The 14,112-nt window shown below is 47.2% G+C and overlaps 1 protein-coding gene across 9 annotated transcripts in view; it reads right to left on the reverse strand.

Moving 5' to 3' along the window:
* The window catches only part of KALRN (kalirin RhoGEF kinase), a 642,459-nt gene extending 628,581 nt beyond the window's left edge, over window positions 1-13,878 (reverse strand). For all 9 annotated transcript variants that reach the window (XM_057306496.1, XM_048214817.2, XM_044382637.3 and 6 more), the window contains exon 1: window positions 13,404-13,878. In XM_057306496.1, the coding sequence (XP_057162479.1) occupies window positions 13,404-13,476 (73 nt within the window). In that variant the 5' untranslated portion in view covers window positions 13,477-13,878. The remainder of the gene's footprint in view (window positions 1-13,403) is intronic.
* Window positions 13,879-14,112: the final 234 nt, after the last annotated feature.

Here is a 14,112-nt window from a genome sequence, read left to right on the forward strand (position 1 = left end):
ATTCTCCTTTTGTGAAATACAATAAGAAAGAAAGCTATGCATTTGTATAAATATGTATTTTTATATGCAACAGGCATATATCTCTGTTGAATTTATCTTAACACCAGGGAGGAAGAAGGAAAAAGAGCATTCATTTTTGACCACAGATACTGTACTTCTGTTTTGCATAATTAGTTTTTACAACAATAAGTGTCAAAGGCTTTACCCCTCCAAACAACCAACAGATCCTCTGTCTTCCTACATTATCCCCATATATAGGTTAATTGGCTTATGAATGGTGTATCAAACATTTATATTAACTGGGAAAAATGGCTGCATTTAGGAAAAAGTCTACCACCCCCCCAATTTGTTTTTCACCTTAATTTAATGATCAAAAAACAAACCATGGATCAAGGGAGAGAGTGCACATAGGAAACAAGACCACAAGGATATATCTCAAATTAACAAACAGGGGTTCTCTCTGGGTGATGGGATTATAGTAGCCTTTCTATCCTTTACACATCATCACATTTTCCAAATACTCTACAGTGAGCCAGCATTACTTTTATGATAGAAAAATAACTTTAGAATAAAAAATAAATGTTCTATGAAAGTATATAAAAAATCAACTCTCCCTAATTAAAATCTTGTTTACCATTTTTAAGTTAATTATCTTTTAGCTTATAGACAATAAACACAAATTAAATGAATCAATGAATGAGTGAAACTCCCTTTCTGATTGATCTCCAATTAGCCATTTTTTTCCTATATCAGTCCCCACAACTCAACAAGACCAAAATTCTTCAAAAACAGGGACTATTTGCTACCCATCTTTAGGAGCACTCTTAATATCTAGCATGATACTTGGCACATAGCAGACACTCACTCGATATTGATTAATTAATCCATTTGTGTGTTTTGAACTTTTTACCTGGGTTTTTCTGAAAGAAGAATGCATCTTTTGTTTTCCAGTGCCTCTGAAATACATGAATATTGTAAGCAAGCAATAAAAGGGGCCCCCTCTAATTAATCCAGAAGCAACAAGAGTTGTGGGCTATATTTCATAGTCAATATTGATTTCATAAGTCTTTTTGTTTAAGGTAGAATTGCCTGTCCACAAAAAAATGATTTATTTCCTTAGTATACTGTTTCATTATAAAACTCCCAAATGACCTACACACCAATAAATAGCTCTTTAAAAAAAAATCAAGCCAACGAATACTAAACAAGCAAATATTATCCACAAGGCAATGATCTGGGTGTTGAGAAGAATACAAACAAGTTCAAAGCAAAGGTATGCACAGCCTACATGGGGAAACCAGACATGACCATTTTCTAGGGTGGGGCCTCCAAAAGGCCTAGAGTCATCAATGTTCAGTAAGGTCTGGGGAAGAGGCTAGTTTCCAAAAAAGTCTGGTGCACACCACATCTTGTCCAAGTCACTACCCAAGAACTCAAGAGTCCACTGTTGTCGCATCCACTCCAGAGTCTCCAGGGCTGAGCAAGATGCAGAAGCCTGCACACCCATCCCACTCCGAACTCAAATGGACAGATCATTCTTTCATGCAATTCTCACTCATTCTCCAGTGAATGGATCCAGTTCATCTCCTCTCTTCTCAGGCTCTCAGCATCCCTCAGTCTGTCAAATAACCTTGGCTCCCATTTGCAGAGAAGATGGAGGTCAGTTTAATAAGAGCTCTAGCATCATCTGATCTATAAATCAACTGGTCTTTCCCCACAGCCACAGAGGAAGAACTATCCCTCCCTTCCAGAGATAACCTCTTAACCGGGACTCTTATGCTTTCCCGATGTTTGGGGAAGCTAATGCCCACCCTGGTACTTCACCCACCCACAAACTACCTTTTATTCTCTACCATTGTCTCCTCCCATGACTTTTTCAACATTCGAAGATTTTTCTCTGACCCCCCCCCAAAAAAAAAATCACTGGACCTGATCAGCTTTTAAAAGTCTTTATTCAAGTACAATTCATATGCATAAAATTGCTTACAGGTCTCCGAAATTTCACAAACAGATCACACCTGTGACCAAGAAACAGAACACTACCCATACTCGCAAAATGTCCCTTCAATGAATAGTATCTTTTTCTCCTTACTTTTACTGTGAAGCTTCTGGAGCAGTGGTCTGTCTTCATTTTCACCACCTCATCTGTGTCAGCTGCAGCACTCCTGTCTTCCATGAGTCCCACACCCATCCAGGTGAGGCTTCCTCTCTACTTTCAACGTACAACATGCAATCCTCTTTATGGAGCTTGCTATGCTACACTGAGATCGTTTGTTTATGTGTCAGTCAATCCCACTAGACTGTTAGCCTCCTGTGGGAAAGATTATTTCTCACTTGTTTGTGTATTCCCAGTGCCTAGCACTTAGTAGGTGCACAGCTGGTGTTTGACACTTAAATGAATGAGTGCAAGAATGAATGAAGATATCCACTCACTGAAATCCGATAGTCTGCTAAAATTGATCAGTTCTTCGTCCAGTTCTCCTCAAAAGTCACAATGATATTTAGCTGTCAAAACTCAGTGGTTGGGATCAAAAAGAGTGGCTAGAATATTATACTGTTCCAATATTTGGTTAAGCATTCTCTTTATATCCAAGTATCTGAGCATGTTATGTGTCAGTGCACTGAGGTACAGAGAAGAGATTTAACATCTTGCACCCACCCTCCAAATTAAAGCTGTGACATTACTCCCAATGGCACTCTGTCCTTCCATGGCCATACACCCAACATGGAGTCCTGCCAATCTTTTTCCCCAACTGCTTCTGGAGCCACTCCTCCCTCTCCTCACAACCTCCTTTCCAGGACAGTAAGAAGTCAGAGACATGAATCCCCCAGGAGACCCCAGACTCCTCCTCCCAGCCCCCTTTTGTCACATCCAATTAACCATCTGCCAGTCTCCCGGGCCTCCTCCTAGGCCCACTGTCCAGCTGCCAACTCAATACTGTTTCCCCACCCCCACCCCCTATAGATGCCCATTGTCCCTCACTGTGGGGTAAGAGTGTAAAAGGCGGGGATTTTAGCTACATTCCCACTCCCTGCCTGCCATGCCCTGGAATAACTGTAATTGCAAGCTTAAAAATTCCATCCTTATCTATCTCTGCACTGTTAGGGAACGGAGGGAGGGAAGGGGGGAAAGGAGAGAAGAGAGGAGGGGAGGGGAGAAGGAAGCTATTGAAGCGTCATAATTTCATCATTTGGAAAATAAAAAGATTCATCTAACCAGTAATGTGATTGTAATATATTATATGTGTAATATAGTCATACATATACAATTATATTCTATTATTATAATGTAATCCCATTTCTACTATTTATAATATCCACATAACTATCATAATATATACTATATCTATACACATCCAGCGATTCTGAGAGGTAAGGATGTTTTACCCATTTTATAGATGAAGAAACTGAAGCTTGGAGAGGCTATAACTTACACAAGGGCACACTGCTAGTAAGTTCCTGATCTAAGACTAATTTTCTGAGACTGAGCCACACCTAAGGAAACTCGTACCTCCTCTTAATCTAGGGACTCTAAACCCAGTCCCACATAGCCCACCTTAAGGTAATGCCAGGCCCTGGATTCCTACTTCCCCTCCCCCTGGAGGGCCACGTAAGACCCCTCATTTGATGACAGCTCTTGGATCTGCCCCTAAAATGAGAGTCAGAGGAAGTGCTTTGGGGCCAAAAGAATGGGTGTGCTCACTGGCATCTTCCCTCTTGTGTGAGGGGTCCCTCCTTGTGGAGAAGAATGTACAAGAAGCTCTCCCATAAGCCCTACTCTGCTTCCTCTTTCTTCTAGGACTTCTGGAGACATTAAGGAAGCTCTGGAAATTCAAGAGTAGATCCCATCCCCAACAGACATACTGCCTGATGGCCAGGCATGGACCCCTCCTCAGGAAGCTGCCGACACCTTCTTGTGTGGGTCTACCTCCCTCTCTCCTCTCCTCACTCACCCTCCACTGCAGAGACTTGCCTCTCTGCCTCAGATCCTGTAGGAAATAATTCTGTAGACCCCACCAAAGGCTGAAGCAAATCCCACCTCCGCCTGCAAAAGAAAGCCACCAGAACTTCTAAAAGATTTGCTAATTTGGGATCTCCCAGCCGGCTCCCCAGCTTCTCTGGTCAAGGGCCTCCTAGGGCCACGCCAACCGAGCTCGTCCATTCCCCAGCTGCCCTCAGCTTCGGCAGCCCTCCCCAAGCACACCACCAGCAGCCCCTGGACCAGGGAGGATGCTCTCTCTACTGAGGCTGTTGATCAGGCACGTTGCACCCTCAGCCAAAGTCCTTTCCAGCCAGCTACTTTACTAAGTCTGCCTATGCCACCTCCTCCTTGGCCCAAGGCTCACCCCTCTGCTGACCTTGAGATCCACCCCTCCAGGCCTATCCAGGACCTTCCTCCATCCATTGGTTCTCTCTTTCCTAAATATTCATTCTCTTCCTCATGCCTGCCTTCTCCCTCCTCCCTGCCCCTAGGTATTCACATATCTTCCCTACCTAAAAAAAGCCTCCCCTCAACTGCTACCCATCTCCAACTACCTCACTATTTTTAACCTTCCCTTCACAGCCAAACCTTTCCAAAGAGTCATCTATATGCACTCCCACCACTTCCTCCCATCCACTCACTCCCCATTCCCCTTGCAATTTGAATTCCACCTCCCCTACATGATTGAAACTTGTTATTTCAAAGGTTACCAATGATCCCCCAGTTTCCAGAACCAAGGCTGCGTGCTCAGTCCCCATCTCCCTCAACCTCTCTGCAGCATTTTTCTCCAAGAACTGTTCTCTCTTGGTTCTCTTTCAGCCCTTCGCTTGAGCCTACAGCCCTGTCCTTGGTCCTCTGCCCTTAAGTCTTTATATGCTTTTCATTTCTTATCTCATCTATTCTGATAACTCCAGCCACAACTTCTTACGGATATCTCCCAAGTCTATATTTCCAGCTCTGGCCTCCCTCCAAAGCTCCAGATTCCCTTCCTTACCCGCCTACAGAACCAACACCTCCCATAGCTTATTCACTGACACCTGAAATGCAACATGTCCCAAAGTAAACTCCCAAGTCCTCCCTCTCCTCCTGCCTCCCTACAGCTGCTCGTCCTCTTCAACTCTGATTTTCATTTAGGGTACCTGTATCCTCCCAGTCGCCCAGGCTTTAAGCTTTGGAGTAATCCGTGATTACTGCCTCTTTCTTGACACCTCTACATTCAAGGTGCCAAGTCCCATAGACTCTATGTCCAAGAGGTCCCTCACATCCACCCCCTCCTCTCCCCACTGTGGCATCTCAAGTTCAGCCCCCCTCTAACCTATCACAGTGGTCTCTTAATCCAGTGCTGGCCAGCAGTTCCTCTCCCATTCCAATCGACCCTCCATAGGGCTGCCAGATTTACCTTCCTGATCATGCCTCTATCCCATCCAGATTTTTAGCGGCTCCCAAAGGAAACTGCAAATAAAGACCAAACTCCTTGGTATGCCATTCAAAGCCTTTTAAGATCTGGGAGCCCAGTAAATGTTTGATAAATGTCACAATCAATCAACGTGGTCCCCACCCCCTTCTGAGTTTTATCTCCCACTGATCCTCCACCTGCATCCCCTGAGGAACATCAACTGGACCATTTACTGGCCCAAATACGCCATGGGTCTTCATACCTCCTTCTAACACCCTTCCAGCCTGGGAACATACTTTCTGTCCTCCCCATCTAAATCCCACCCATCCTCAAGCCTCAGCTCAAGAAGTAACCACTTCCTTGAGAGCACAGTTCATCTGCCACGTTTCACTCTCCCACTTGTTTATCCCTTGCATCCATGTTTTCTAGCTAGTGTCCAGTTCCCTTCTAATAATGCCTTGGGCAGAAAGGGAGGAGACAAAGCTAATTCTCCAACAATTTCTTCTCTACTTCCTTGAATTAATTCTTCTGTCCTCCCAGCTGATTCTTTCTGTTCCTTCACTCCTCAGTAAACACGATTTCAAGCAGCTTTATTGATCCAACAGCCCCGTGGCCGTCAATCATTTCCTAGTTATTTTGCTGCCAGTCATTCACACACAAAGGAGTGGCAGGAGGAGTCTGAACTGCATGCAGACAGAGAAGGCGCAGGAAAGGACTGATTCACTGCACCCACCTGAGGCTTGGTGGAAGCAAGAACTCCATTCTCACTGGGCTCCTCCAGAAGGCACAAGCTGTGTGCCAGAGTCTGGAGGGGTGGGGGATTGACATTTTTCTATTTTTGCGGAGGGGGAGAGAACAGGAGCGTCCTGACCTGTTATAAGAAGGGTGCCCCATCCAGTCTCTTTGGGAAACCAAGCTGAGAAGGACTGCTTTCTTCCTGAACTGGAAAGGTCCCATAGAGGTCAGATTAAATAAAATCATGCTTGTCAGAAGAGGCACTTACAGTAATAAAATGCTTGATGTAGAAGGAACTATCTACATGTACTTACACAACTTATAAAGACCTTTCACATATAGTATCTTATTTGAGTCTCTCAGCAGCCCTATGTAGGAAAGCGGAGAGGGGGCTATTATCTTCATCCTACACAGATGTTAAAGTCACTTGCCCAAGTCACCCAGAGAAGTAGAGTGGTGCAAAGGGAAGTGTTCACCTCCTGCTCTCTTGCCTGACCTTCTCAGCCTCTTTCACAGGCTTTGCCTTCCTTTCCCACCCCTTATATCCCAGTGCTCCCTGAAGGGGCATATTTATACCCACTTCCCTTCCTGCTCTATATTCTTTGCTGTAATGATTTTATATACTCCCATAGTACAGTACATGGCCGCAGCAGGCACCCCATAAATATCTGTCAAACAAATGATTGAAGGAAAGAATAAAAGACAGTGGAAGCCTAAACCCTAGCCTTCTGATTCCTGAACTCCATCGTGCACCTCTCCGGCACCCTCTCCCGCCCCATGGCAAAAGTCCCGCACAACACCTCTTCTGGAGATCCCCCAGCCTCTATATAAGCATGTTCACTTAATAATTTAAAAAGCAGGAGCAACAAGGGCAGCTAGCTAGAATGTCTTACGCTACCACTGTGTGGCAGAATGTTTTTCGTATTTAATGTCCCAACCTGAGAAATAAGCATTCTTAGTCCGCTTTTGCAAAAGACTGAAAATGAGAGACATTAAACAATTTACCCCAGATTCTACCCCTGGTTAGTGCTAGCCCTATCTGATCCAAAGCCTATGACATTCTGGCTATACCAGGGTTTCTCAACCTCAGCACTATTGACATTTGGGGGCTGGGAAATTATTTATTGTCCTGTGCATTATAAGATGCTTAGCAGAACACTAGACCTCTACCCACTAGATGCCAAGTTGTGACAATCAAAAAACTGTCTCCAGATATTGCCAAATGTTCCCTAGGGGACAAAATTGCCCCCAGTTGAGAACCACCAGACTACACCATACTGCCTACCTCCAGAAGCAGAAAGAAATCTGTCAAGTAAAAGTGTTAATTCTCCAACATCTTAGAAGGACCCCGTTGTTCATTTGTTCTAGTGTTTTACTGATATTTATAGTCAGGGAGATTTCTATCACCTTCTCACCTTTATCATTTTCTATAGCTTCAGTTTATTCTAACACCTCTTCCGCTCCCCAAAAGATTATCAAATACAATAGGACAGAAGGGGCCAATAATCAAGTTATTGATGACTGGTGGCACAGGATGATGCTTGGATGTCACTGATATATTCTAAAATATATTAATGTAGAAATAGCCTGTACAAATACAATAGTAGAAATATTAACAACATTCCGTCTCTAGGACAACAAAGTCCTCTCAGTACTCCCCAAGAAGTTCCTGGAAAATGATGTGACCTAAAGACCAACTCATGATGGGTGAAAGTGAAGGAGAATCAAAAAGGAACAATAAACATTGAATTAAGCATCATTCTGGAGTATCAAGAATGTGTCAAAAAGAGATGTTTTCCTTTGCTGCAAAAGAAACCATTCCCCTTCGGCGCCTGGCATTGCACAGATGGAGTGGTGATATTTACTCAAAGAATTGCACACACAATAGATATTATTCCAAAATAACAACTTCTTGATGACCTGGACATGATGATGTCCAATTTCTCTGTCCAGGTGGGATGAGATTATCATCTGAGAGAAAAGTCTGAAGAATCACATAGTGAATACCAATATACCACCACCTAGATTCAACAACTGCTTATATTTTACCATGTTTGCTTTACCTACATTAGGAGGAGGTGATTTGGTTTTGTGTTTTTTTTTTTAATTGATGAATCACAAGCTTTTTAAAAGATCTTTTTCCTTACCTGCAAAGAACAAGTAACTTCAGTGGGGGAGACAAGCCTTATGTGTATGAGAGGACTAAAAACAATACAATACCACGGATGAAGTGAGAAAGTGAATACAAACAAGTGAGTGTTTTAGGAATTCAGAGGTTGGAGAGTGGGGGTGCAGGGGTAGATGATGCCCTTGGGAAGTGAGAAGAGCAGCCTGGCTGGAGGTGAGCTATGAAGTATGGTCTTGACCCTGAAGACACTAGGGAGTCACTGCAGGTTCATAAACCTGGCAGCAATGTGATAAAAAGTAGTGCCATCTGCCTGCAGGTGCCAACCTGGAGTGAGGTGAAAGAGCACATTCCATGGGACAAGAAAGGAGGCTATGGGCAACATAATAGGTCCTGGACTAGAGCCGAGGCTGTAGATGAACAACAAGGGCTGATGATGAAAGTTAATTCAACAGGATTTATTAGAGGAGAGAAAATCCTCATAGACAATACCAAGGTTTGGGGGCGTCTAGGTGGCGCAGTCGTTAAGCGTCTGCCTTCGGCTCAGGGCGTGATTCCAGCGTTCTGGAATCGAGCCTCACATCAGGCTCCTCTGCTAGGAGCCTGCTTCTTCCTCTCCCACCCCCCCTGCTTGTGTTCCCTCTTCGCTGGCTGTCTCTGTCAAATAAATAAATAAAATCTTGTTTAAAAAAATACCAAGGTTTTAATTATCATGACTGGGAGAGGGGAGATGCCACTTACAGAATTAAGGAATGCAAGAGAAAGAGCTAGTGTGGGGAGTTAGAAAGACATACAGAGTTGAGTTTGAGGCTAGCTGAAGTCCAAGTGGCAGCAAAGACTCCAGCTGAAACTGTCTGGACTCATAGGACCAAAGCCCAACAGAAAGGTAGAGGTAGAAGATATTTCCACATCAATCTCTTTTCACTTATCCTCCCAACTTCTTTTTTCCTTTCAGTCTCAAAAAAAAGTTTTCTCCTCTGCTCACCAAAACTAAGCTCTTATATTTGTTAGGGAACCTATTTTTGTCTCACCTCTCCAGGTATCTAATGCAACAATTAATCTAGCATCTTCAGTGTTCTTGTCCATAAGCTTTCTCCCTTCCCACTACAAACCTCTATTGACTCCCTGGCAAAAAAATGAAAAACTCCTTTCCTTGATACTAACCTTTCTTCTGACTGGCACCCAACCTCTTTTTCCTTTCACTGATAAACTGTGCAGGTAATGGGTTCCCACCCACAACCCCAAATCCCTACTCTGACTGCCTCTTCTAATACTGTGCTCCCAAGAGCTCGCAGTGGCCTCGTGTTCATCACATCCAATGACACTTATTCAGCACTCTCCTTGCTCAACCTGTCTGCAGCCTGTTTTCACATCAGAAGCCACTTGGACGCCCCAGGGTCTCCAAGATCAATTCTCCTTTGTTGCCATGTTACAAATAAGGATTTCCCCCCCAAATTCTAACTTTAGCCCTTCCCTTCCTCCCTCCACTCCCTTGGTCTGACAGCCAAAGCTTCCGCTGCATCCAGCCTTGACCTAGAAGGCTTCCAAGTCCACATCGCCAGCCCGAATCTCCTGCTTGAGTCCCATTTTTTCCACAAAAAAGCTCCACCTGGCTGTGCATCAGTCATCTCTCGTTCACCATTTCCAAAGCCAACATCATTATCTGCCCTGCAAACCGGTTCCTGTCCTCAATCAGACCATGTCAGTTGGCACACTGTTAGACTGTCAGTTGTCTACAGTCTCAACCCAGTTACTTCCATTTCCTCATGGGCTTACTTTTCTTCTCCCTCTGATAGCTAGTTTGTCAATAAACCTCCACATCTCTGCTTTTGGAAATGTCTCTCAGAGCTGTCCCTCACTCCCCATCCTTTTTGCCACCAACCCAGACCAAGCTTGCTCCCACTCAGCTCTGAATCACTGTCCTATCTCTCTGGATTCTTTCTCTCTTGTCTCCACCTCATCAATCATATTACCCCCGGATTAATCTTTCCAAATACCACTTTGTTCAGGATGTACCTTGCTCAAGAACCTAAAACAATTCCCTGATGACTCTGAATCAAACCCAAATCCTCTCTTGGGCTTCCCAGACTCTCCTTATCTGGTCCTGCCTCACTTACCTATCCCTATGCCCTATTACTCCCTAACCTACCCCTTCTATTTGGTGCCCAGGAACCTGAATGTCAATGCCCCCAATTCTTCTGTGCCTTTTACCCATGCTGTTCCTCCCACTCTCCAGCCCCTTCAAGGACTACCCTTGATTTTACCTCATCTATAGTTCTGTCAACTTTTTATCTTATAAAACCATAACGTTAACCAATTAATTAATCTCCAAGTGAGCAATAATTGTCAAACTCCTTTTAAAAGTTCTTCGAAGTCAAAGACCACTTTGACTATTTCTTTTGTATTCCACAGCACCCTGGACAGCAGAAGGCTTCTAGTAGGAACTGAAAAATCTTTGTTGGTTTCTATTCCAACTGGTGTCTATTTCCAGTTCCTATAATATTTTGCCTCCTCTACATCATAAAAATGATCAATAAAACTATTGTGATGGAATCCACTAATCTGTAAGAATAGTGGCCTGGGGTGCGTGTGCGTGTGTGTGTGTGTGTGTGTGTGCAGGGACTTGAGATTTAGGGAATCTAGCTTAATCAGTTGGTCAAGAGAACTGAAATACCAAAATAACCAGAAGAGGACAAGTAAGGGATCAAAATGCCAGAATTATTCAAAACATGCCTTATTAGAAGCATAGTAGGCCAGGGATCTGGCAAAGCAATTGCCAGTCTGGTCCTTAATGCATGTAAAATTTTCCACCAGGAAGTAGGGGGTAACTTTAGTGCTAGGGACTTTGAAAATGTGTTTGAAGTTTTCTTGGTTGTTCAACTGAATAAATATATAATCTGTCTGGCCTACCAGGTACAGATGGAGAATCAGAAGGGAGAAGGTTACAAAATATGGCCTTATTCCAGGCTTAAGAATCCTCAGCAAAAGCCCAGGCTAGACACTAGAGGAAGTGAGGTCAGGAAGAAGAGCACAGATGACCCCAGTTGGGGAATGGAAGGGAGGCAGTCCTAGACCCAGCCACTGGCAGTATATATTCCCACTTGCAACTTGTTACATGTCATCAGTCATTTCCAGCCTTATTCACTGAGAATTTAACCTTTCTCTGATTCTAACTGCATCTCAGACCTACCCCCCAACACACACACACAAAAAGGCTGCCCAAGGAGGAAGGAGAATATCCCCAACAGGAGTCCCACAGGAGACAGACCCCAGTCTGCTATTTATTCTGTGATTTGAGCCAGGGCTAGACAATATAAGTCACACATTGTGTTTTGAAAGGCCCTGGGAAAAGTAACACATTGGACCATTATAGGCCATTAACACCATTAACACTGTGTGAAATTATCAAGCCTCCAGAAACTGAACTCAGCTCCAAGGGCCTGGGACAGAGAATGGACAGGAAATAGTATTTAGATGGGAAGAAAGGGGAAGGAGGAATGGTTGCCAAAAGATGAAAGTGGGGTCCAGAAAGGGAAGGTGGGAAGGCTCACACTCCAAGAGGGTTTTTTTTTTTTCCATAGAGCTAAGAAAAGACAGACTTTGGCCAGAGAAGGGAGGCAAGGGGAGCAGGGAATGTCAGGGGAGACCTCCTGACTTAGGCCAGGGAACCTTTCCCCTAGATGCCAGGTAATAAACTTAGGTCAGGAGCCTCTTTAGAATCCATGCTTTGGGTCCTGGGCAGTGTGTGTGTGTGAGCGCAAGAGATAGAGACTGATGGGGGCAAGAGGGGTAAGAATGCATATATAGAATGAAGGTCTGTGGAAAAGGAAGGAGAGAAGCAAGGCTGAGCCCTGGGAAGCAGGAGAGGGTAACAGAGGCTTCCTCTGCTTTTTCCAGGCCCTGGCATCAGCTCCTGTGTTCCAGTTCTTTCCTCTTCAGACCAACCAGAAAAATGAACATATGGACCAATCAAGTCTTGACTTCTAAAGCCACAAGTCTCCCCAACAAAACACCCCACCCTCTTCCCTAGAGATGACCTCTAGGGCAAGGCAATGAGATTAGGAAACAGATGGATGTGCAGAGAGCCTTCAGAGCTAACCTGATCCTTGACCCCACCAGTTCATGTCCTCTAATCCAACTTATGGAAAGACAGGGCAGATGTGCAGGGTCCCCACAACTTATCAGACTCCTTGGGACAAAGATCCCAGACAAAATGGTTCCAGACATGGGAGATGGGGAACTGGTGGAAGCCACAGGTAAACGGGAGATAGGGAATCCCTGGCCGTCAGAGAAATAGGGCCACAGGTGGTGGGAGATGAGGGTGGTCGGTGTCTGTTCTGGGGAAGGGGTTGTGGAGCCAGGGAGCAAGAAGAGCTATAGACCTGGGGGTGGAAGGGGGCAGGGGCCACGAACAGCTGTAAAGACAGATCTGGGAGCTCTATATACCACAGGCAAGCAAAGATTCAGTGGGTGTGTATGAGGAGGACGCTAACTCACACTTCCAGGAATGAGTGATTCTTAAGAAAAGCTCATCCGTTCCCAGAACTGGAGAAGAGGAGGACACGGAGGAGGTCCGAGGCGCCCACTGCCCTCCCAGCCCCGTCTGCCTCTCAAGTCGGAGACGCCGGCTCCCCACACGCACCAGGCATGACCGTCCTTGGTCCGTCCGGCTCCTGTCAGTCAGCAGCGTGCGCGACTCCCGGTCCCCGCTGCCCCACTCTACGCGTCAGGGCCCCGGGCCCCCGGCCGGAGAAGGGGTGCCAGCCCAGGGCGGCCGGAGGCTGGCTGACAAGCGCTGGGGGAGGGGGGAAGCCGAGGGAGGAGCCGGGGACGCCGGTAGCAGAGCCGCGCGCTGCAAAGTGATCCAACATCGCCCCATCCCCGCGCTCCGGGAGAAGGCGGCCGAGGGGACCGCCTCCCGCCTCCCCAACACCGACTCCCGCAAGTGGGGTGAACGCCGAGGGGTGCCTGCTCCCAGCCCCCACCCCTCCCCAAAACGCAAGCAGCATTGCCATAACAAGAATCTCGGCAACTCCAGCCCGACGACGAGGACTGACCCCCGACACGCACACCCCAGCAACAGCCCTCCTTCCCTAAACTTGTCCGACACGCCGCGTCCCAGGCAGCAGCCCTCCCCCGGGCCCCCCGCGCCCTTCCCAGCTTACCTGTCCGGAAAAAGGCGTCCACGTCCGAGTCCGCTGCTCCTCCTTCCTCCGCTGCCCCCTCCGGGGGGTTCATGACTGGGGGAGGCGTCTGCGGGCAGCCGGGGCCCGCCGAGCCCGGGGCCGAGGGCTGCGGGGCGCCCGCTGGGCGAAGGGCGCGGGGCGCAGCGGCCGCGGCCGCAGACCGGTCGGACTCGCGGCTTCGAGGGCGGGCGGCTCGGGCGGCTGAGGCGGCGGGGCTGGGGCAGAGGACGCCCAGCCTCCCTCAGGCTGAGGCGCGCGGCGGGCTGGGGGCGCCTGCCTCCGGCTCCCCCATGGTACCCCTTCCCCGCGGGCGCTGGCCGCCTGCTGTCTGGCCGGGGTCGAGCCGGGGCCGGGGTCCGGGCTGCCTGGGCGCCCGCTCTCCCCCAGCAGTGGCAGCTGGTTCTCCTCCTCGCCCGTCTGCCTGTCTCTATTGTTCAGCCCTGCTCCGCTCTCCTCTTTATTTTTCCTCCTCCCTCCCACCCTCCCTGTCTCTCTACCTCCTCCCTCCCTCTCTCTCTCGCTCGCTGCCTCCCTCCCTCGCTCGCTCTCTGGCTCCCCCTCTGGCTCCCGCCGCCGCCGCCGCCGCTGCCGACGCCGCCGCCGCAGCCTCTCCGGCTCCTCCCCCGGCTCCCGCTCCCTAGTCCCGGCCAACAATGACCCGGGCTGCGCGGAGCTGAACTGAAGCTCC

Source organism: Ursus arctos, unplaced genomic scaffold (assembly GCF_023065955.2).
Source record: "Ursus arctos isolate Adak ecotype North America unplaced genomic scaffold, UrsArc2.0 scaffold_4, whole genome shotgun sequence".
Classification (NCBI taxonomy): Eukaryota; Metazoa; Chordata; class Mammalia; order Carnivora; family Ursidae; genus Ursus; species Ursus arctos.